This window comes from Magallana gigas, chromosome 8 (assembly GCF_963853765.1).
Source record: "Magallana gigas chromosome 8, xbMagGiga1.1, whole genome shotgun sequence".
NCBI classification, from domain to species: domain Eukaryota; kingdom Metazoa; phylum Mollusca; class Bivalvia; order Ostreida; family Ostreidae; genus Magallana; species Magallana gigas.
Window position 1 is genome coordinate 24,775,747 of NC_088860.1, and position 23,047 is coordinate 24,798,793.

At 33.8% G+C, this 23,047-nt stretch overlaps 2 protein-coding genes across 3 annotated transcripts; both read right to left on the reverse strand.

Moving 5' to 3' along the window:
* Nucleotides 1–732: 732 nt before the first annotated feature.
* On the reverse strand, nt 733–9,567 carry LOC105345900 (amine oxidase [flavin-containing]-like). The gene is given in 15 exon segments (XM_066068619.1): nt 733–874; nt 953–1,015; nt 2,005–2,116; nt 2,414–2,511; nt 3,697–3,809; nt 4,360–4,455; nt 5,301–5,460; nt 5,714–5,802; nt 5,882–5,945; nt 6,719–6,860; nt 7,619–7,710; nt 7,800–7,904; nt 8,143–8,280; nt 8,816–8,910; nt 9,362–9,567. Coding segments are annotated over 15 exon segments (1,569 nt in total). The 5' UTR covers nt 9,423–9,567; the 3' UTR covers nt 733.
* Nucleotides 9,568–11,555: 1,988 nt separating this feature from the next.
* Nucleotides 11,556–22,444, reverse strand: Maoa (monoamine oxidase A). 2 transcript variants are annotated; one of them, NM_001305311.1, is given in 15 exon segments: nt 11,556–11,929; nt 12,020–12,082; nt 12,183–12,294; nt 12,411–12,508; nt 13,356–13,467; nt 13,565–13,661; nt 13,747–13,906; nt 14,772–14,860; nt 14,964–15,027; nt 17,699–17,840; nt 18,711–18,802; nt 18,895–18,999; nt 19,522–19,659; nt 20,501–20,595; nt 22,272–22,414. In NM_001305311.1, coding segments are annotated over 15 exon segments (1,566 nt in total). In that variant the 5' UTR covers nt 22,330–22,414; the 3' UTR covers nt 11,556–11,788.
* Nucleotides 22,445–23,047: the final 603 nt, after the last annotated feature.

Below are 23,047 nucleotides of genomic sequence, written 5' to 3' on the forward strand. Positions count from 1 at the left end.
TCATTCAGTATCTAACTCTTTTAAAACTTTCTTCACGCTATGATCAGTTACAGCATTTGGTAGAAGGCATCTCAACTGCGTTACTATTTGTATACAGGTAGAATTTGTACCGGTACATAAAAATAGTGTAACATAACGTGTGTAGCTTTGTTTTCTGAAGAGGCAGATTGGCAATTATGACAAGTGGGGGGGGGGGGGGGTGTCTCCAGAGATATGATCTGTAAACCATACTAGAACATGTCCACTAAAAATCAGTACATACGTTATTCACTATTCAGTGCTATACTATGATTAAGTATTACCATAATTTTTTACAGATTTATTTTATAGATAAAAGGTGCTCACAGAATGACATTTTAATGACTGAAAATACTTCATTTACTAGAAGGTTCCTCGTGATGAAGAAAAAAAATAAATTCAACTCCAAACCCCATTCTTTGAATTCGCTTATAATACGCACCAAAACTAACCATGCTATAGGTTAATTTTTTCAATTTTAATTTCAACATAGATAATAAATATGTACACGTTTTATTTTAGAAGCTCAAGCAGCTGTAAGTCATACATATCAAAATAATATTTAGCTATGTATTGCTTTGTTGGCATAAAGATTGTACGAGACACACAAATACACTAAAGTGTTTCAGTTTTATTTGATGTAATGTTAATCATAATGTATTTGACCCGAGGTTAATTTCTATAAACCCGGTCCACTTTGCAATGATTGTCAACGTTAACGTTTTCTCCAATAAAGACACAGTCCCGCCGATCCGACTGCTAAAGCTGTTGTAACGGATACACACTTCAGAAACCCCCCGACTGACGGCAGGTTTCTTTCCAAAAACGAGTTTTCAAAAGGGTAGGCTTTCACAACCTGTAAAAATAAAACGAAAATGCCTTCACTCTTGCATGGCTTTCAGTTTATTTTCATTAGAATTCGGGAAATACATACAGGGTTTTCCTTTTCCTCTTGCCAAATTTCATCTTTTGAAATTCTTTTCATGGCAAATAAAATCTGCAAAAATAAAACAAGAGGCCCATGGGCCACATCGCTCACCTGAGGAATAATAGGTATGATAAAATCAGCTTAATGGAGTCATAATTCAAACTATATGGACAATGTACAATAATACATGTAGATCTGTATAAATAAAATCCATTTTCCCCCTGGATATTCTTATGTTTATAATCATTAGTCCTTTTTCTAACAGGATGATTTTATTGTCATATCACATGCTGAGTATTGCAGTTCTCAAAAAGATCCTTAAGAATTGTTTATATATGGGATATAAACCTACATCAAACTCTGAATCTTCTTGTGAGGCCGAAGAATTGTCCTGGGCCAAAGTCTTAACAATTATAAAGAATCATTTGGCTGATTAGTTTCTACGAAGAAGATTTTTAAAGATTTACTCTACATATTCCTATGTAAAACATTGGACCCCCCCCCAAAAAAAAATCCATTGTGGCCCCAACCTACTCCCGGGGTGTTATTATTTTCACAACTTTGAATCTACACTACCTGAGGATGCTTCCACACAAGTTTAAGCTTTCCTGGCTGATTAGTTTTTCAGAAGATTTTGAAAGATTTACTCTATATGTTCCTATGTAAAACTTTAATACCCCCCCCCCCAATGTGGCCCCACCCAACCCCCAGGGATCATGATTTTCACAACTTTGAATCTACACTACCTGAGGATACTTTCCCACAAGTTTCAGCTTTCCTGGCTGATTAGTTTCTGAGAAGGAGATATTTAAAGATTTACTATATATTCCGATGTTAAACTTCGACTCCCCATCTTGGCCCAGTGGTTCTCGAGAAGATGTTGAAAATGTGAAAAGTTTACAGACAGACAGACAGACGACAGACAAAATGTGATCAGAATAGCTCATTTGAGCTTTCAGCTCAGGTGAGCTAAAAAATGAACATTAATATTAATACAAAGAACGAAATGCACAATGAAGATTGAAAAACGACGGCGGATGTCTGGTCATTACTTTTACCTCTCTGGCCGCCCTCTCCCCGGCCTGGACCGCCCCATCCATGTACCCCGACCACTGGGTGGCTGTCTCCGTCCCCGCAAAATATAAATTACCCACTGGTCTTCTTATTTCTCTGCGTACAACAAATATTTGTTTAAGTTGTGAACAAGGAAAAAAGAATTTTTTGTGGGATTTATAAAACAAAAACAAATTTTCTCAGGTACGAGTAGTTGTGAAGAAAGGGCAGAAAAAGTTGTGGACAAGAAGTTGTGAAAAAGGAGCAGACCAATTATTTGTGATTTACTTGTGATCAACAAACTATTCCAATGATGTTAATCATGATTGCTATTCCAAAGATGTAAATATTGATTTGTAAGATGCAAGAATACAATTTTTTTTTATAGTATTTGTGAAACGTAATATATCTTACTCGCCGAAGTTGGTCAGGAATCCCGGGGGCATCATGGCTGTGTAACAACCCCCAGACCACTGTTCCCCGAGCCAGTTCTTCTCTTCATAGTAAATAGGCTAGATACCAAAAAAAGTCAGATTAAGGTGGTATGGGACACTTCCATGTTGTGACGTATTGTTTATCGAAATAAACAATAAAATAAAGTGTAATTATATAAGTAGTTTCTTTCCCATGATGGTCACATAACTCCGTAGCGCAGTGGGTTAGAGGGTTTAATACGAACCTGCAAGTCATGAGTTCGAATCCCGCTGGGGGTTTTACAATTTTTACCTTTACAAATATTTTTAAAAGCTATTTTTTGGTTAAATATTGTAAAATTTGAAAATTCTAAACCGGTGAAATTTTTTTCAATTATATAGTACTTCAATCCACATAAATATCGACAGATGTCCCATACCACCTTAATATGAGGCGCCGTTTTGATATTTTTTTTAGATAATTCGTTATCAATAAATAACTATTTGATATCAATAGTTCGATTCTTGATATTGTGACCCCAGGAAGATGCACGATCGATATCTGTTTTATAAAATTAACGAAACTCCGTAAACTTATGACAATGCTATTATAATACTAAGTATTCCATGAGGTCGAGAGTCGGTGGTATGAGCGCCTTGACCGTCATTCTCGAACTGCGAATTGAACATGGGCAACATTTACATAACAAAACACGGTTTTAACATCAACGGATAATAGAAAAGTATATGCAAATAATCACTTCAAATAAAGCATTACTTCAATAAACTGTGAGTCAATAAAGAGTGTCTAGATTAAAATCACCCAACGCCAGTGACATGGGAAAAGGTGTCGTGTCCAATATATATATATATAATATAATATCAATAATTCGAATTCTTGTCATAAAAAATTAATTCTTGATATCAAAGAATTTTTTTTCTGATAACAGGAAGCATTAAGTTGACAATGATTTTTTGTAGATCTTATTTTCTGATATTAACAAATCGATTTTCTGATACATTTTTTTAATATTTTGTGGGTATTTTCTGATACTAGAAATTACAAATGATTTTTCAATGAGAAAAAAAATCGATTTTGATGAATTTTGTTCTAGTATCAAAAACAATTTTTTCTTAATACAAAAAAAATGAAAAATTTTGGGGGTTTTTGTTGTTGAAAATATTTTTTGATATCAAGAATTATTTTTTATTTCAAAAATAATCTTTTGAAATCAAGACTTCGAATTGATGATATCATTTTTTATTTTTTTGTAATATACCTACATGTAACGCCTCATCTGATTGGAAGACTTTTGCGTACAGACGACATGTTTTCTCCTTCCTCTCCTCCAGTGTCATGGCGACAAAGCGTTTTGCCTTATCTGCTAGAACAAACCATTAAGCGATGGGGGGGAAAATAATCATGCAGTGAAAATAGCAATAATTTGTTAAGTTCTGTAATTTATTGCCAAACACCAGCTCCGTATTTTTTTTTTAAAGTTGTTTATTCCTAAAATAAAATTTATGAGACAGACTGTTGTCTACAGGAATAATGATCTTTGGTTTTTCAGATTAATTGTTTGTATATATGTAAATATGTTACATAACTTAAACCTTATGTACCATTCATAAGGTTTTAAAAGAAAAGATAAATTAAACTGACTAACAGGTTGTTGAATGGTCAACAAATTAACCATCAAATCTGATTTAACCTTTAAAATATGGTGTGCGTTTTTTTGTACATAAGCTATTATTTAGTAAACTTAAGAAAAAAAATCGAAACATTATTACTTTAAAAACTGAACAGTCTCCGATATCTTTTTACAAAACTCTCCGTCTAAATGAGGTAAATATAGCCTATAAATGTGACCACAACCATCCATCCCCCTTAAATCAGTGGAAACACATCGGAGACGATGCATGGGTTATTTCCTTAATGAACCCACCCCATTAATACAGGATGCTTTCCGTCTGGGTTAGTGTCATCCATTGTGAATTCAACCATGGCTGCATCGTCGTCGATCGAAGCGATTCCACAATATCCTTAATAAAAAGTTCAGATTTTGAAGGGGCCTAGACAAGATCTGAGATTTTAATAAACCTCATTTTTAAGTTTGAAATTGGTTACTTGTGCATTTTGAATGATTGACAAAAAATTTGAATGTTAGAAATCAATTACAAGCGACATACAGACATTTTTGTTACTAGTATGAAAGTAAAGCTGAGTCTTATATTTGTTTACAAATAAAGCTTAGTACAGATATTACTCTTCCTTTGACAAAATGACTCGTGTCAAACAAGATTAACTTATTCAATGTGTTCATATATATAACCATTTTAAAAGGAGCTTGGACTTTGAGTAGTTGTGTGAAACAGCAATATGACGTAGCCTGTCTATTTCATTGCTGGCCACTCAGCCATGGCTCTTTGAGATCAACAAGATTTGTCTGGCTTTTGAGCTAAGGCTACGCAATTTGTGTATATTTCACTTGAAATCAGCGTCATTTTTAACTTGTTTGACGTACGAAAAAGATAGGTACATCCTACCGAAAGTCCGAGGTCTTGTTAAAATGGTTCTTATAACATCAACAAAGAAAGCAACATTTGATTGAATAGTAACATGACTCTAGCTTTGTTGACTAACAATAAAATTTCAAATTCTGTTTCTTACTGTAGCTCAATATTTGACTTTTTAACTTTAACTTTGACGGATCTTTAAAGATGCCCATATTTACAATTCTAGATTCTTACAATGGACAAATAAAATTAGAAGATTTTGAGCTCAAATCGTGTCTAAGTCCTATTAACAAATCATCTAGTTGTTATTTAGTATATACATATCTGTGATACAATATATTTGATTCAGTATATATATGTCTTTGACTTGCCTTTGTCCTTCCAGAAAGCGGCCTTGTAGTAGCAAAACGTTTTGATGACGGAACCCATGTAAATTCTTTGTATCAACTGATTCCTGAGACTTGGCAAGGGAGGATCATAAGTGATCTTATTTTGTAAAGGTAGCGGAGAGGCAATAATGACACGTTTAGCCTAAAATTCATATCGAAAATGTACAAGACAACGTCCAATTTATGTATTGCTATAAGAGCAAGACAAAGTCAATGAATTTGTTGTTTCACTCTATGAATACTTGTTATATTCAATATTTAATCTTGCATCAGTCCAAATGCAATTTCCCCCTTTTTTATGTTGCGTTTAATCTGTTAAACATTACTTTTATAACAAAATGTTTCCCTTTGTCACAATAAAACAGACGCGTATTTTAAATGCATGGTTCCGTTACCCTGAATTTTTGTTCATCTATGTCGGACACTGTCACTCCCTCTTCTGTCTGGTTTATAAGACACACAGGGTGACCCAGGAGGACTCGATCTGAAAATACCGACAAAAGGATTTTTTTTGAACATATGAAAACCGTCTAATTCGGGAACGCATTTATTCACATACGCACCTTTGCCCAATTTTTCGGCAATTCTTTGGCTGATTTGTTGCGAGCCGCCAACAAACTTTCTTTCCTAAAATATTATCTTTAACAGTGTACATTGTAATATATATACATTTTAAACATTTATTCAGCTACTGTCATGTTGTCATTAATATATTTTGTATTTACTGCCACCCAGATAATTCAAAATTTTCAACATGACACTACCTTCATGGCCGCATAAAAAAGTCGACGAAAACATTGTATTGTTTTAATGCAAAAAGATGGAATAGAAAATAAACATTCATTTATATATTCCGACTTTCTTTTAGGTATATGCATTAATTAAAAAAGTAAATACAACAAATTAAAATTATAACTTAGATAAAAAGGAAATAAAACCTAGCGAAATACCAATACGAAGAAAAATCTTGTATATAATTGTCCTAAAAATTTAGAGGGAACAATACAAAATGGACCTATGCAATGACAGCTAAAACCATACAAATGAAAGCTTTAATTATTTCAATAAAATGGCAATTAATTCGTCATGATTGAAAAGCTCAGAATTCAGTAAATTACACTTAAAGAAACCCAATACAACATTTGAAACATATGTATGCATGAAAATTTTGTCTGAAAACGACATGCAAGTATATATTTGAGTATTTTCTTCCAATATTGACAGTTGAATCTGAAAATTTAGTTGGAAGAATTGTCTGCTCTTAAAAAAAGAACAGCCGAGCTGATAAAAAAAGACACGTACTAATACCTGACAAGACCATGCTTATATTGTATGCATCTCTGAACTAAAGCTCTTTGTACAGAACAACCTGGCATAAAACATATCTTGTATTCACGCACCTGTCCGCCATTTGTTGTTGAGAAAATTCTCTTTTGTCCGCCACAACATTTGATATACCACAGAAACCAAAGTACTGAAACTTCACAGGGCTCCGCAGTAGCGTTTACATTGACTAACCCTTTGGCAAATCCACGGCCAAGACTGATATTAATTTTAAAAAAAGTAAGTAGTAAATAAAAGCATATGCGCATTAAGTTAATATTTTCATATTCTTGTTCATGAAGAAAAAATACAAAACCCGCACACACGAGTTACGCATTTTTTTTTCAATGTCGCTACCTTTATATTCCGTGTGAATCACTAAAGAAAGCATTTTACTGTTTAAATATTAACGGATGTCATGGTAACAAAAAATCTTGTCTATTCATATATTTTCTGTTATCTGTTATGCCTTATTTGTGAAGGTAAATTGACCAAGGAAAAAGTTTTTAGGTCAGACGTCAAGGTCATGATAGCAGACACCGATATTTGTATAAAGTTCTTGTCTTTGACATATTTTTTTACTCTTTGTTCAAACTTGTTTTAACTTCAACCACAGAAAGAATATATGCATATGATGTTACCTAAACTTATTTTTAATTGGACGTTTTAGGTCAAAACTCACTCATTTACAAATCCCAATTTATATAAAAGAAAATTTTAATGTCCTTTCCCAAAAGCTAGATCTTTGATTAAAACTTACGATATCAAAAATATTTGACTTTTCTATTTTTCTATTTTCTTCAGACAAATACATTTATGAAATCTAATATATTCAGACCTATATCCGTGCAATTTACAATGCTTTTCTCTAGAGATTTGGGTAGTTGTATTTATATCTATTTTGTTTGGTTATTCAATGAAGAGATAACTGAAGGGGACAATTGAACCGTGAAATAGGAAAGCAAAATCTTGCTTACTTTGTCCATACATGTTTGTCAAAGAATTGCTGCATGGTCATTTGGTCCCATTCTTTGGCATGTTGAGCCTTCCATGGAGAATCAGGAGGAATCTGGAAGATAGTTTCTCATACAAAAAAAATTACATTATCAAACCTTAATTGTCAGTATCAAAAAGAGGAAAATATAACATGTTATGTACCTCTTCACCCATTTTATCTATAAGTCTCAAGAAATTATTCATGTCCAGAAGCTCAAGAAATCCACATGCGGGCTAAGAGTCGCTGTGATACCGTTCTGATATTCCCTAGAGAAAAAAATTCAATAGAATTAATTTGAACTTTAGTGTTACTAACTAAATTTTGCATTATGTCTACATTCCTGTATATATCATATATGTGATTTTTCTTGTATTTTATATAATTATAAGAATAGATTACAGTCCTGTCAGTTTCTATACAGATGTGAAATATACGATCAATTTCCGTGAAAATTAGAAAGAATCATGCTTAGTAGCAGTAAATATGATTCTTTTAAGTACAAACCTGACTGTAATACACGATATCTTCATCCTCATTGGTCAGATGAGTTTTAATCCCGAATTCATCCGCCAGACGCAGCACTCTGTTCTGGGTTGGACCCACAAAGGCTCCGCCCAAATCAACATAGCCAACATTAGAGTTCTAAAAGAAACGACTCTTGATTATTTGTCATACAATTAAAATTGAACTACATGTACTTCTATCTACCATAAAAGGCTGCTTACTTCAGTTTTTCCAGACTTTGAGGTATTAAGGATTTCAGTAGAAAGCTGTGTGAATTTAAGCACTACAATAACTTTAGTTTTTACCAAATAAAAGGAGTACCAAATGAATTTGTCAAAATGAGGTTGGATACTCAACAAATTAACAATAATGAATATCTAAAAATCAAATCTCTACGACAAAGGTAGCTTTTTATTAGATCACTTTTACCTGTTATATTGAAAGCAATTATTTTCTGAATGTATTAGTAGTCTCTAAATTTAGTGAGTATTGCGTAATTGCCGTGATTTGCATTGGACATAAACTGTATTTTTTATAGCTTCTACGAGAACAGTTCTTCAGTGTCCTTTGATAAAAGATTACTGCAATAAAACTGTCAAAAGTGTTTAAATACAAGATTTACCTCATAATTTGATATATTGCTAAGATATTTTGGATGTGTGCGTATACTAACGTGCTCTGTAAGTGTCCGTCCACCCACTCTGTCACGTGCTTCAAGCACCAACACATCCAGTCCTGTCTCGTGTAAAAGCTTAGCAGCCGCCAAGCCTACAAAAATATCGGTATCCTACCGTGTATCCTGTATCACAAGTATTACGTAATATCAAAACACGAACCATATGTTAAATAACTAATAATAACAAATAATTAAAAATACATTGTTGATGAAAGATTTGTTAAGATATTTATAATAATGTATCGCATAATAAGTTCCCTTTATTTGTTAATAAGAGTTAGGTCGAGTAATACTAGGCTGTGTAATATTCCAACCCTCCACTCCAAAGAAATTTCTGACAATAAGGACTAATGATTGCATACTAGTATTTAGTAACGTAGCACGTTGAAAAAAAACCCCGAAAAAAGGCAGATATTTACTATTAATACAACAATACTAATTAATACAAATAAACATCGTATCACAATATTATATTCATGCAGATCTAGAACGTGACAGTGACAGCATGTGATTTCATACAACGCAGAGTGAATATATACCTACCGCTCAAACCAGCCCCTACCACAATAACATCCATCAGCTTGTTTCCCTCCATATCATGCATATTTTCGCGTTTTGTGATAGTGAATTCCCAGCACAATAGGTCAAACGTCTGTCGCCACTCTACTACCTCGATACCGCGTCCTACTTTATAACTTCACCGTTTGCAATTTAAACAAAAAGTAATTTTATTTTTGGAAATGCAATTATTTGCTCTATTTTGTCACTTGGAGATGGAAATAAATTGCTGAATTAGCGTGTTGAGAGGCGAAGTCTATGCGAAAAAATTGATATAATAGCAAATTTTCAATAACTAGTCTTTATTCTACTTGAACATTAAATTTTTTCAAAGGAAAGTCTTGCTTGCAACCAACATGCAAAATGGTTTTCTTGTATTGCACTTTCTGCTTTAATAACGAGTGGTTTAACTTTGCTTTTGTAAAATCTCGATCGACTAGTGGAATACGAGATATAGAAGCACAACACACATTTCATTTTTATAATTAAAAAAAAATTATCGATGTCAAGATTCCAATAAGTTGTAATCAAACATCCACATTTGTAAAGTTCAGAAGTAAAAAAAACCTTCTTTAGGTAAAATGAATCTTTAAAAATAGTTTTGATGCATTAACATTAAATTGTTAATAAGAATTTTTTTTCAAATTAATTAAAATTTTTACGATCTAAATTGACAGATCGTATCGCTATACGATATGGTTGATTCTCAACTCCATAAAATTTAAGATTCAACATACAAGTATTTTACTTCAAAAGCGTCAAGTAAATATAGATATATTTACTTCAGTACTTGTAAAACGTAATGAAATGATTATAAAAAAAACAGTGTAGTCGTAAGATATACCTGAAATTTTATTACTTCCCTTTTTGAATGAGTATTATTTGTTGAATATTAATTTAACTCGATGTTATAAGTGCAAAAAGGTCAAAATATTAATTAGTTGAAGAAATTGCAAACTTTTTCTTTCTGATTATTTTAATTTTATTAATTTTAAATGATTTAAATTTGTCTTTGATGCCATGGTTCATTCCGATTAAAACATTTTGAGGGAAGAGCGATTTATATGCAATTTGCACTTTCAGTTCAGAAAGATCATATTAAATACACCGTAGCACCGAAAGGAGCATATAGACCCCATAATTTTGTTTTGAATTTTGGTTAAGCTATGTATGTAGATTATTTAAAAATTCGGCAGAAAAAAAACTTAGAGACTTGTGATCGCAGGATCCAACGTCCTAAAAATGGTATACGGTACTTGTCATGGTTCGCATTGAATATGTGCGTATACTAACTGTTAGTGTCCGTCCACCCATTCTGTCACGTGCTTCGAGCACCAAAACATCAGAGGGGTGATATACCGGTATATCACGGTGGGGAATTTGTAAAGCGGATCACACTGTAACAGTATTAAAAAAAAAAAAAAGAAAAAAAAAGAAAGGTCGATGGGTGTATATTAAAGTGGGTTTTTTTTTCTTAAACTGTCCTTCCTGTTTTGATGGTAAAGGTAATTTGTTATAAGGAGGCCGATTTGGGTTTTTTTGCGGAAAAACTACAATAGCATAACTCTTTATTTTTTAACCATATGTAATTTAAACCAACTCTAGTTTATTTGCAAAGGTTCATGAAAATCGACCGTCTGGTTCTTTTTAGGGACCATCTCAAAATAGAGGTACATTTACTATAGGAATATATAGGAAACTGCATTTTCCGCACATCAAAGCAGTTTTAAAAAAATACTACAATAGCCTTTTTTCTCAAATTGTTATATATGATTAGTAATAGCTTTTCCTACCTCATATGTAAAAAACACAAAACTCTACCGTCTGGTTTTTAGTGGGGGGCATCTCAAAATACAATACATACAAGACAAGACTAACAGGGTTTCTTTCGTCGTGTTTTGGGGTATTTTTAAAAATTTGTATTTTGTTTGTTTGTTTCGCCCTTTTGTGTTAGTCTAAACTTTCAAATTACCCTTTTGTGCACTCATAATATTAACAAATAGATATAAAATAAGCTCCCCGTTCTAATCATTGCTATTAATACACATTATTAAATCAAGCTATCTTAAATGTTTGTCTCTGATAATGGCGTGTTCCTGCGCTAGGAAGCTCCTTTGGATTTGTCGATTGAACACTTTATTAACACCATGACACAAATAAGAATTCAACAACATACAAATATTCAATATCTTTTATTTCAAGTGTCAAAAGTACCAAGCAACTAACAAGTAATATTAACCGAAATAGTATAAATAATTTATTTTTGTTTGCACATATTTGGTTGGGAGATGCAAACAAATATACTTGAATGTTTGATTTATTTGTTAATTTACTGAGTCTGATTTGATCTTTTAAGATAAAACCCTAGGTTATTTTGAATTCGGTCCATTTTTGAACGATTGAATTAGCATGTTAATGTTTCCACCAATAAAGACACAGTCCCGCCGATCCGACTGCTAAAGCTGTTGTAACGGATACACACTTCAGAAACCCCCCGACTGAAGGCAGGTTTCTCTCCCAAAACGTGCTCTCAAACGGACGGGCTCTCACAAGCTGTGACGACAGAACAAAAACCTCGTTATATATGATACCAGTACCGATACACATGTATGATTTTAAATTCATTTATAGTTCGATACCTACAGTATTCTCTTCTTCGTCTTGCCAAATTTCATATTTGGGAATTTTTTCCATGTCAAATAAAATCTAGAAAAAAATTAAAGCATATTTAGAACGATGTCCGCAAACTCGATCATTAACAATGACAGCAGTTAAACGACGGCGGATGTCTGGTCACTACTTTTACCTCTCTGGCCGCCCTCTCCCCGGCCTGGACCGCCCCCTCCATGTACCCCGACCACTGAGTGGCTGTCTCTGTCCCCGCAAAATATAAATTACCAACGGGTCTTCTTATTTCTCTGTAAAAACAAATACATCGTATTTGCTTATTAAGTTGTAACAAGGGATTATTCAAAAGTTACAAATAATAGTATGTAGAATAATTTGCAAAGTTGTGAAACAAATAATATCTTACTCGCCGAAGTTGGTTAGGAATCCCGGGGGCATCATGGCTGTGTAACAACCCCCAGACCACTGTTCCCCGAGCCAGTTCTTCTCTTCATAGTGTATTGGCTTCAAAAGACAATGATTAAAAAATAACACCGATCTAGTTAGAGAACGCTTAGTTAATATGACACTACATCAAGATATACCCTTTTAGATACAACATCACAACATAGCGTTTTCAATTTTTGGTTAAATTGCTTATATGTATATCAGTTTGAATATCATTATATCTGAGTGGTTAAAGTATCGGGCTTGTGAGCCGCAGATTATGAGTTAGAATCCGCCTGGGCCTTTTGTTCATATTTTCCGAATTACATTTTTGAAAATCATATTTTTTTTTATCCCAAACTGCAAATTTCATCTATCGCATTTAAGTATTTATTACTGCTTTTAGAAACTTTTTCAATGTGTAGCGAACCACCTTAGCACCATTTTAACAAGACCTTGTACTTTTGATAGGACGTTACAATTTTTTTTGCGTGATAACAAGTTAAAAATAACGCTGGTTTCAAGTGAAATACTAGTATGCACCAATTGCGTAGTCTTAGCTCAAAAGGCAGACAAATCTTGTTGATTCGAAGAACTGAGTTGCTAGCAATGAAATAGACATGCAGGTCAACGTCACTTTGACACAACTACCCAAAGTCCAAGCTCTTGTAATAATGGCTCTAATTAGACATCTGTGGATTATTTCCGAACAAGTAACTCTGCGTAGAGTATAATTAGAGTAAAGAGTGCTACACTATTTTTAATCAAATTGCAGCATATATAAGTAAAACTATCATAAAGTTATTTAAAATACAGAAGCCCCTGTAATAGCGCTTTTCATATATGTATATGAAAGCTGCCTCTATATTTCTCATTCAACATACATAGCTTTACTTTAAATATAAAAGATTATACATAAACCTACATGTAACGCTTCGTCTGATTTGAAGACTTTAGCATACAGACGACATATACTCTCTTTTTTCTCTTCCGGTGTCATAGAAACAAAACGTTTTGCCTTATCTGCAAGAATAAATCTACAAGCGACAGAAACCAGAGATAAATAAAGAGTAAATGAATTAAGTAAATATATACATGTAAATCGGAGTAATGTGATATTTCATCTGTACCCACCCCATTAACGCTGGGTGACTTCCGTCATGCTTCGTATCATCCAATGTGAATTCAACTATGGCTGCATCATCGTCTATTGCAGTGGACCCACAATAACCTTAAAAAGACGGTCTTGTTGAAAACAATAACGTTTATCCTAAAGATTCTATCTCTGTATTCAAAAAACAGTTCTGTTGACTTGCCTTTTTCCTTCCAAAAAGGGGTCTTGTAGTAGCAAAATGTTTTGATGACGGAACCCATTGGGATTCTTTGTATTAATTGATTCCTAAGACTTGGCAAGGGAGGGTCATATGTGATCTTATTTTGTAAAGGTAGCGGAGAGGCAATAATGACACGTTTAGCCTAAAATTCATATTAAAAAAAAATAGAGTAAAGTATCATTCCATAGAGGCAAAGTCCGTTTTTACACTAATTTCAATGTAACCATAATTTTTTTAATGGTTACATAGAAATTAATGTTAAAGCTGCTTGGTCCGATTTTATATCAAATTTTATGCACGTTTTTAAACGATGGCTATGCTTAGCATATGTATACTAATAGACATTGCAGTAGTTTTACCCGTCAATTATGCCAAATTTCAATGAAGAAAAATACGTACAAAATTTGCTAACAAAAGAAACGTCATTAAAAGGTACCGCATTATTTCGCCTCATGTTAAATTTCACCCCTGACGACGAGACGGGTATGGTTGTATTACGAATTTGACATCGCTTTAAATAAAGGTCGAAATGATCAGACAAATTACAAATAAACATGTGTACGTTTTGTTCGCTTATATTTCTAAAGTATGCTTTCTTTACAATCGATGCATAGCATGCGTGTTGAATAACCCCAATCATTCGGGGGACGAAACCAAGCGGTTTCCTTTTCTAAACATTCCCGTGATGCATTTTGGTTTGTTTTTTCGTTTGCCCAAAGAGAAATTATTTTTATTTACTTTGAATATTTCTAACTTTGAAAGGAGACTGATTCTGCTGGTGTAAATAGGAGAACGTCCATAACTTACTAAGGTAATTAATTTGTATGAAAAAAATTTGATACTGTAATTACGAAAAAATCGGACCAAGCGGCTTTAAAACGGGCTTGGTCTCTGTGTAACATTCCGAAAATGAATACACAATTTTAACTTTTATTTGTTTCATCAAGAACATAAGACTTAGTATATATGTAGTGATTTTTTTTTTCGTGTAGTGATTTTGGGGTTACCCTGAATTGTTGTCCACCAGTAACGGACACCGTCACTCCATCAGTTGTCTGGCTGATATGGCACACAGGGTGACTCAGGAGGACTCGGTCTGAAAATACCGGCACACGGTATTTTTATGAATGTAAGAAATGTTTCTACATAAGCCTTCTAATTTTGGGTTGAATACTTAACATTAAACTCAAAATACGCACCGTTGCCCAGCTTTTCGGCAATTCTTTTGCTGATTTGTTGTGAGCCGCCAACAAACTTTCTCTCCTGAAACATTATCTTCAACAGTATATATAGGTATATTGATGTGCAGTATACACACACATTATATATATATATATATATATATATATATATATATACACACATTTATATATATATATATATTGCTAAATACTAACTAGAGTATATCATATATAGGACGATTAATCAATTCAGACGGTTACAATATTAATAACTGGATAGTGTCTGGTTTAAGTAAAGACCCAGAATAATAATACCTGTGCCCCATTCTCAGTAGCATGTATGCGCTGTGTGCCCCCACAGAGTTTAATATAAAACAGCACCCACAACAGGGACACTTCATAGGGTTCCGCTGATACATTCACATTCACATACTGTCGTGCAATTGTCATGCATTCTCTAAGCAAAGCAAAAAATAAAGGGAGAGATATTTGAAATATACTGGCATGCATGCTAATTTCGAATAATGACATTCTTCAAAATGCAGTTATTTTTTTTTTTAGAAAGGAATATGTAAGCGTAACATGCAAACAAACAAACAAAATACAAACACTACACCTGATTAGCCATAGCAATTGAATACCAAATAAAAATCAAAGTACATAAATACTGACGGGAGTTGATTATATCAATTATTATTTATTTTAAAATCAACGATATGTTACTTTGCTTGGCAAGTAGTTTATAACCTGTGTTTGAGTTACGCATAATTTTATAATATGAATTATTGGACTTTTCCGACGAGAATTTCGAGAAAACCCCGTATGAATAGTGTTGTGTAATAATTTAAGAGAGAATTGATTCCATCAAACTATGTATAAGTAATCGAAATATTCCAAAAATTGTATGGATCCAAGCAATAATGAACTCTAGTCTCGTTCAACCAGATGCTCGGCTCTCCCATAAGCAAGAGAATGTGTACACCAGGTCAAGTGATAGCTTGATGACGCGACCTCTAAATATAAAATGACTCTCTGCTTGTCGTCAATTTACGGAGACAGCCGATGGTTGAACGAGACTATATTGAACTCTGGCGTATGAATACATACGACTGCAAAAAATATCTAAATTGTTCGTACTATTTAACATCTGACTATTTTCAAGGTGTTCATAAATAAATTTCTTAAAACACAACGCTTCAAGATACATTACCTCGAATTTATGGATTATTTTCAAAAACTAAATCTTGTCAGCGGTGATGATTTGTGATTAGGTCCAAATACTGTTTCAGTTTCGGTTTGTCAGAGTGATTAAAAATCAACTCCCAAAAAGATAATCTTGAATTTTGAAAAGTTAGAAAATAATTACTGCTGAAGGAATTAAAAGCAAAAGCTATTAAAACAAATGAAAGCGTTGAATAGCTTAAGAAAGCGATGCATGAGTTGTCATAATGGTAAATGTAAGAATACAACACTAGCCAGTTCACACCTATAGTCTGCCCCAAGATATTCTTGATTCATTTTTTTGCTCAATTACTCGATATTTATAAAAAACTCAGAGTTCAAACGATGTTCATTCAAAAGAATGAAAAATGTCCAAGATCTCTGCGTTGAAACGCCCCTTTAGTTTTATTATCAGATTTCAATACATGGCTAAAATATGTGATGTCTACGGGGATTTTGTATTGAAGCAGACCCGGATGATAACGTTGAAAAATTGCACAAGGTATTCCGAGTGACTTCCGAATGGAGAAAACGTGCAAACATTTCCCTTTATAAATCTCCGTAAGAAATCTGTTTTCGTTCCTGTGAATTTTTCCGTGTGAAAAATGATATTGTGTCAATGAAGATATCTTTGGAATTTTCCAATTAATCACTTCTTTCACATGTATGTGTATTTTTATTAAAATTTGGCAAAATGTGCTGCATAAATATCCTGGGACAGACTATAACCATGGATTTCAGAAACTCACAAAGCTGAACTGTCTCAAATTACTTTACTGTGTTAATTTCTTCTGGGGTTTTTTTTTTTTTGGTCTTTGTTTGATTTAGCGATGTAGAGCGTAGAACGTTGTGGAGACACAATAGATCTCAAATATTACTTCAATTAAATAGGTAGTTAATCCCTATCAGGCGTTACTTCCTGTTGGCCGCCATATTGTAGGTACAGCCTTCATTACTGAATCATTTTCAACTGTCCTTCTAGGTATTTTGATATACACAGCACTGTTTTTATGACGAATATTTTTTAGAACATCTTTTGATTTGTACAGTATTCGTGAAATTGTTTCGATATCCCCCTATAAAATTCTGCCACACATGCTTAAATTTGGATGTTTAAAAGAAGAAAATTCAAAATAAGATGGCGGCCAAGGGAAATAACTTTGAGGGAGAGCATGTAATACCGGTATCAGAATTACTACAGTATCTATTAACGAGATTGGTGGTCATAACAATAACTTCAATAAAAATTATTCTATGTCCGGACATTACAGAGTTTGATGAAAATGATGTAATGTAGAAAAGTTCTAATTAGCAAAATAATTTGGACTACAATTGACGAATGATGCCTGTAGAAAAGAAAATCATTGGCAATAGTGTGAATTAGTTTCGAAAACGGCGAATGTGAAATTTGGTTGAAAAAGTGTCAACCAAATTAAAAATCGTGATGAAAAAATTAAACCATGCATAAATTGTGTACAGTTTTAAGCTATATGCACAAAAACAAACACACTATTTGCATTACGGACACGCACCTGTCCGCCATTTGTTGTTGAGAAAATTCGCTTTTGTCCGCCACAACATTTGATATACCACAGAAACCAAAGTACTGAGGCTTCATAGGGCTCCGAAGTGACGTTAACATTGACGAAGGTTTTACAGAAGCGGTAGATTTGTCTAAAATTGTTCAAAAAGAAAACAAATGACCTTGAGCATTTATAGCGATTTTTCAAAAATTAGCCATTACAAAGCTATATAAAATTTTTATGTTTAATAATGTGATCATTCCGTTCGCTCGTCCGTCCGTTCAAAATTGACTTAAGTATTGAATGTTTTTTTTTAGGTCCTATTACACGCCAATTGGTGCAGACAAATTGAATAATTTTTTTTTTGTTCTTGGCACCATTTGTCGCTTATCGTTGGTTTTTTGTGTTCCAAAGGTCATGGTAAAAGCAAATTGTTATATCAAATTCCTTTTTTAAACATTTCACTTTGTCTGATGTTTGTGCAGGACTTAAATTATTGTTAGAATACTGTGGAATCATTATTGTTCGTGGGGGACCAGTGTTCGTGGCTTTCGTGGGTAACCCTTGTCCACAAAGTTACATCCTCACTAACGTATATATAAGGAATTGCTGAAATCCCAATTATGCCACCAACGACGTTACGTCCCCACGAACCAGGAGTATTTCCTTCAGTGTTTAAAAATCCATTTATATTTTATCCATTACCTTTGAGATTGCCACCATTTGAATAAATCATCTTTTATTAGAAAACAAAAATGAAGAAGCGGAATCTCTATCTGTTATTATGAAAGTTATATTTAATAGTACAATTTGCCATGCCTTATTACCCATAGATTTCTATATTTTTTTATGTAATCACTCGTGCTGCTTTGCTTTATTACCGTGCTTTGTGTTATTATAAGGGAACATTATTCCTGAGCTCTGGTGACAAATGATCTGCGTTTTAGAATAGTGTAACGTTTTGTTTGTTCGGTAAACGTGTGTTATACACAAGGTATACAAACCACCGAGTCTTGCTTACTTGGTCCAAACATGTTTGTCAAGAAATTGCTGCATGGTCATTTGGTCCCATTCTTTGGCATGTGGGGCCCTCCAAGGGGCATCGGGAGGAATCTAGGAAGATATACATGTAATACAGTATGCAATACAAGTATCAGAAAGAAGAACGATTGTTATTTGAAGAATGTCTTAAATGTTATATATACCTCTTCACCCATTTTATCCAAAAGTCTGAAAAAATTATTCATGTCCAAATACTCGAAAAACCCACTTGCTGGGGAAAAGGCGCTGTGGTACCTCTTGGATTTCCCCTGAAGTCGACGAACAATAAAATAACAATAATACTTTCATAGAAAGGTCGTAGAGTGATTTATACAAAGTACTGTAAACCAACTTTTATTCACGTGCGAGAATTTTTCGCGAGGGTTTGCAAGACCTCATAATCGCGAATAATTCTCGCCTGTCCTATAGGTGTAATAAAAGACATGTGTGGATAAGGATTAGTCACGAAAATGAAGTCGCCGCGAACCAGTTTGTTTCAGGTTAATCGCAAAACAAAGTTGTCGCGAATATCGTATATCCGGTTTTTTCGCATGTCACACAATTTGCGAAAGTGGGGAAAATCAGTAACTTTTTTTATTTGTGTCAGTCATTTTTTGCTGTTTCTAGTTTCTTATAGAAAAAGATACAGGATATAATTTCTGCGTATTCAATTATTTGCGATAATTAGATCAACGCGAAAATTACCGGATATACGGTAATAGTTGGTTTACAGTAAATTCGGCACTCAGTAATTCGGGTTTTTTTTTTTCACAATTCTTGTGGTTGCATACCTTAGTGTAAAACACCAGGTCTTCCACTTCATTGGTAAAATAAGTTTTAATCCCGAATTCATCCGCCATGCGCAGGAGTCTGTTCTGTGTTGGACCAACATAGGCTCCGCCCAAATCAACATAGCCAACATGAGAGTTCTAAAGACAACAAAAACCAACCTGCCGTTCAGTTATCCCATGATACACTGTGGGTTTACTTATATTCGTGGTCATAATTTTTTCGTAGGTACAGTTATGGAAATACGTTAAACAATGGTCTGGTGAATAAAATCTATTGTTACGATGATTATTCCGATGATCATTTAGTTTTGTTGACGTTTCATCAATGAAATCCTCGCAACAATGATTAAGTTGAAACAAATTGCGTTGCAAATCAAATGATTTTTGGTTGAAAAAGTGTCCAACAAACAGTTTTACAGTTCTAGCTTAAATTAGATTTTTTTAAGGTTAAGAGTATATAGTGTTTGAGGTTAAAAAAATAGAATATATCACATGAATACAAACATTTATCTAAATATAGAAACAAAATTTAATACATGTACAAGGGTTGATCAAAAAAAAAGTGTCACACTTTTCAACAAGGGTTGATCCAAAAGTAGTGTCACACTTTTCAACAACGGTTGATCCAAAAGTAGTGTCACACTATGCACCGCGTTTCACACTGCCGCTGTACTGTATAAAATGATGAATCAAAATTTTTCTTATCAAAATTTTAATTTGAAGTAAAATTTTGATTAAATTTCGTTAAAAACATAACAAGATATTGATGTTTAAAAGATTATATAACTGACATCGCTGCGTCAGGAATTTATGTCTTTTTTGAAGTTTGTATTTATTTATAAATTACATACCACAATTTTATCGCATCTGTGACATAACTTTTGGATCAACCCTCGTACTTTTCAATGTTACCCCAGTGCCTCATCAGAATGAACGGATGACGACAAATAAGATATTTTAGATGTGGGCGTATACTAACGTGCTCTGTAAGTGTCCGTCCACCAACTCTGTCACGTGCTTCAAGCACCAACACATCCAGTCCTGTCTCTTGTAAAAGTTTAGCAGCCGCCAAACCTAAAATGATATCAGTACATGTATCTCCCATCTAATCTCTTCGTATCAGAAGTACCGGTTAATTACATCATATCAAACTACGACGAAATAGATGTCCAATAATACGTACATGTAGATATGATGTAAAGTACTAGTAAATGCTGGGTTCAATGACAAGGGCAATTAAATTGACAACGATATGATTAAGATTTTAAGTGTTTGCAGTTGGTGGCTGAAGAATCGTGCATTTAGTGGGCTTTATATGTCAATTACACATCTGTTAGACAAAAGATTAAAGTACTTACTAGTATTATGTACATTGTAAAATTTCAACCAATCAACCCTAGTCGTTTTTTGATAAGGATTCTATTTAGAACCATTAAATTGACAACGATATGATTAAGATTTTAAGTGTTTGCAGTTGGTGGCTGAAGAATCGTGCATTTAGTGGGCTTTATATGTCAATTACACATCTGTTAGACAAAAGATTAAAGTACTTACTAGTATTATGTACATTGTAAAATTTCAACCAATCAACCCTAGTCGTTTTTTGATAAGGATTCTATTTAGAACCATTTTAACAAGACCTTGAACTTTCAGTATTACGTAATAGTGAAAAAAGCTGGTTTGAAGTGAAATATACACAGATTGCGTAGTCTTAGCTCAAAAGCCAGACAAATCTTGTTGATTTCAATGAGCTATGTCCAAGTGGTCAACAATGAAAAGACAGGGCTGCGTCACATTGCTTTTTGACACAACTACCCAAAGTCCAAGCTCCTGTTAAAGTGGTTTTATTAATTAGCGATTCCTTTAGTACTTGATTGTAATAGACCCAGTACAAATTCTATAAGACCCCTGGAAGCGGTAGAAATATTGATAAGACGTTTTCTTAAGACCCTTGCATTGATTTGGCCTTTCTTGAGTTGATTGTAACGAGGGAAAAGAAAAAAACCCATCATGTCTTCCACTCAAGTCAGCATTATCAGCTAATCGATGCATGTTCATTAATCGATGGACGACCTTAATATGCTAAATGGGCATCAGCTCACACCAACTAAATATTCAGCAATCTACACCGCCTTGGAACAAACCCTTCCCTGGGCAAATCTCTAGATCAAACCTAGCATGAATTTTACATATAAGGCTTATTAACACATCTCTTTGTGCGAGCACTAACCCATACCCCCCCCCCCCCCCCCCCCCCCATAATACGCATTGTCCGTATACTAGGTGGATATTAAGAATTTATGGCAAGGCATTGCAGCCTATCTTATAGACAGTTGCAGTATAAAAAACATTTATATATAATTTAATTCTGGTTGTAACGCGGCATTTGATTGGATAGAAAAATTTAGTTAAATTTGTATAACCTGGTTTGCACGTCACAAGACACGTCACAATGCACCAACGTACTAATTCACTTGACGTTACGTTTGAATTTTGAACAGATTTATATCATTTTTAAAATAAAACGGACTCAATTTGTACAGCAAATTCCAGAAAATTAAATTATAAGGAATGAACTCAATATCTACCAAAGTTATACTCGTATAACCTGGGTTGGAGCAATTTACGCTTTTTTATAATCCGCTTCGAGGATTATAAAGCGTAAATTGCCCCAACCCAGGTTATACGAGTATAACTTGGGTAGACATTGAGTTCATTTCTTAAATAACTGTACTTTGAGTATTACTTACCACTCAGACCTGCCCCTACAACAATAACATCCACCAGCTGATCTTCCTCCATAGTCATGTGTTATGTGGTCGTATAGACAGCCAAGACACGTTATCTAGAACACCTAAGCCTTCACCCAAACCGTTGTCGCAAGCTCTCCTCAGGGCAATTCATACCAGACTTTGCGCCTTTAAATAGAGAAGTTGATTTTTTTTATTGATTTAATCTCTGCGTTGACACTCATATCTCTTCCTATGATATTCTAGTAGTTGAATTATCAACAGCGCTGTTCTCATATGCATATTAATATTGTATGCAAGATAACAATGTATAATTAATTACTATAATTAATTTAAGCTGCATATATCGCACTTCATGCTACAATTGTTATTTTCCTCAGTTGAATTACAAAAATGTAACACGCCAAAATTAAAAAAAAAAGTTACAAGAGGTCCACTGGTAGACATGTCAGAGAGTCTCGTGTTTGCATTTTAAGCTTCATTTTGAATTCTAAACCCTAATCTGAGACTCCTCTGACTGTTAAACCGATTTTATTATTGGATGTTTGAAAAACACTAGTTCATAAACATGTGTGTGTGTGTGTGGGGGGGGGGGGGGGGTAAGAGTCAGGGGAATCTCGGATTTTCTATACTTTAGCTTCAGCGGCCAAAAATAGTAAAGGCGACGTATCGAACAATAGGAAGCGGGCGGAAGTTCTAATTTTAATAAGGCTGGATTTTTTCACATCTGATTTGTTTCTGTACTTTACAGACATGTAGTTCATTGATATTTCCCT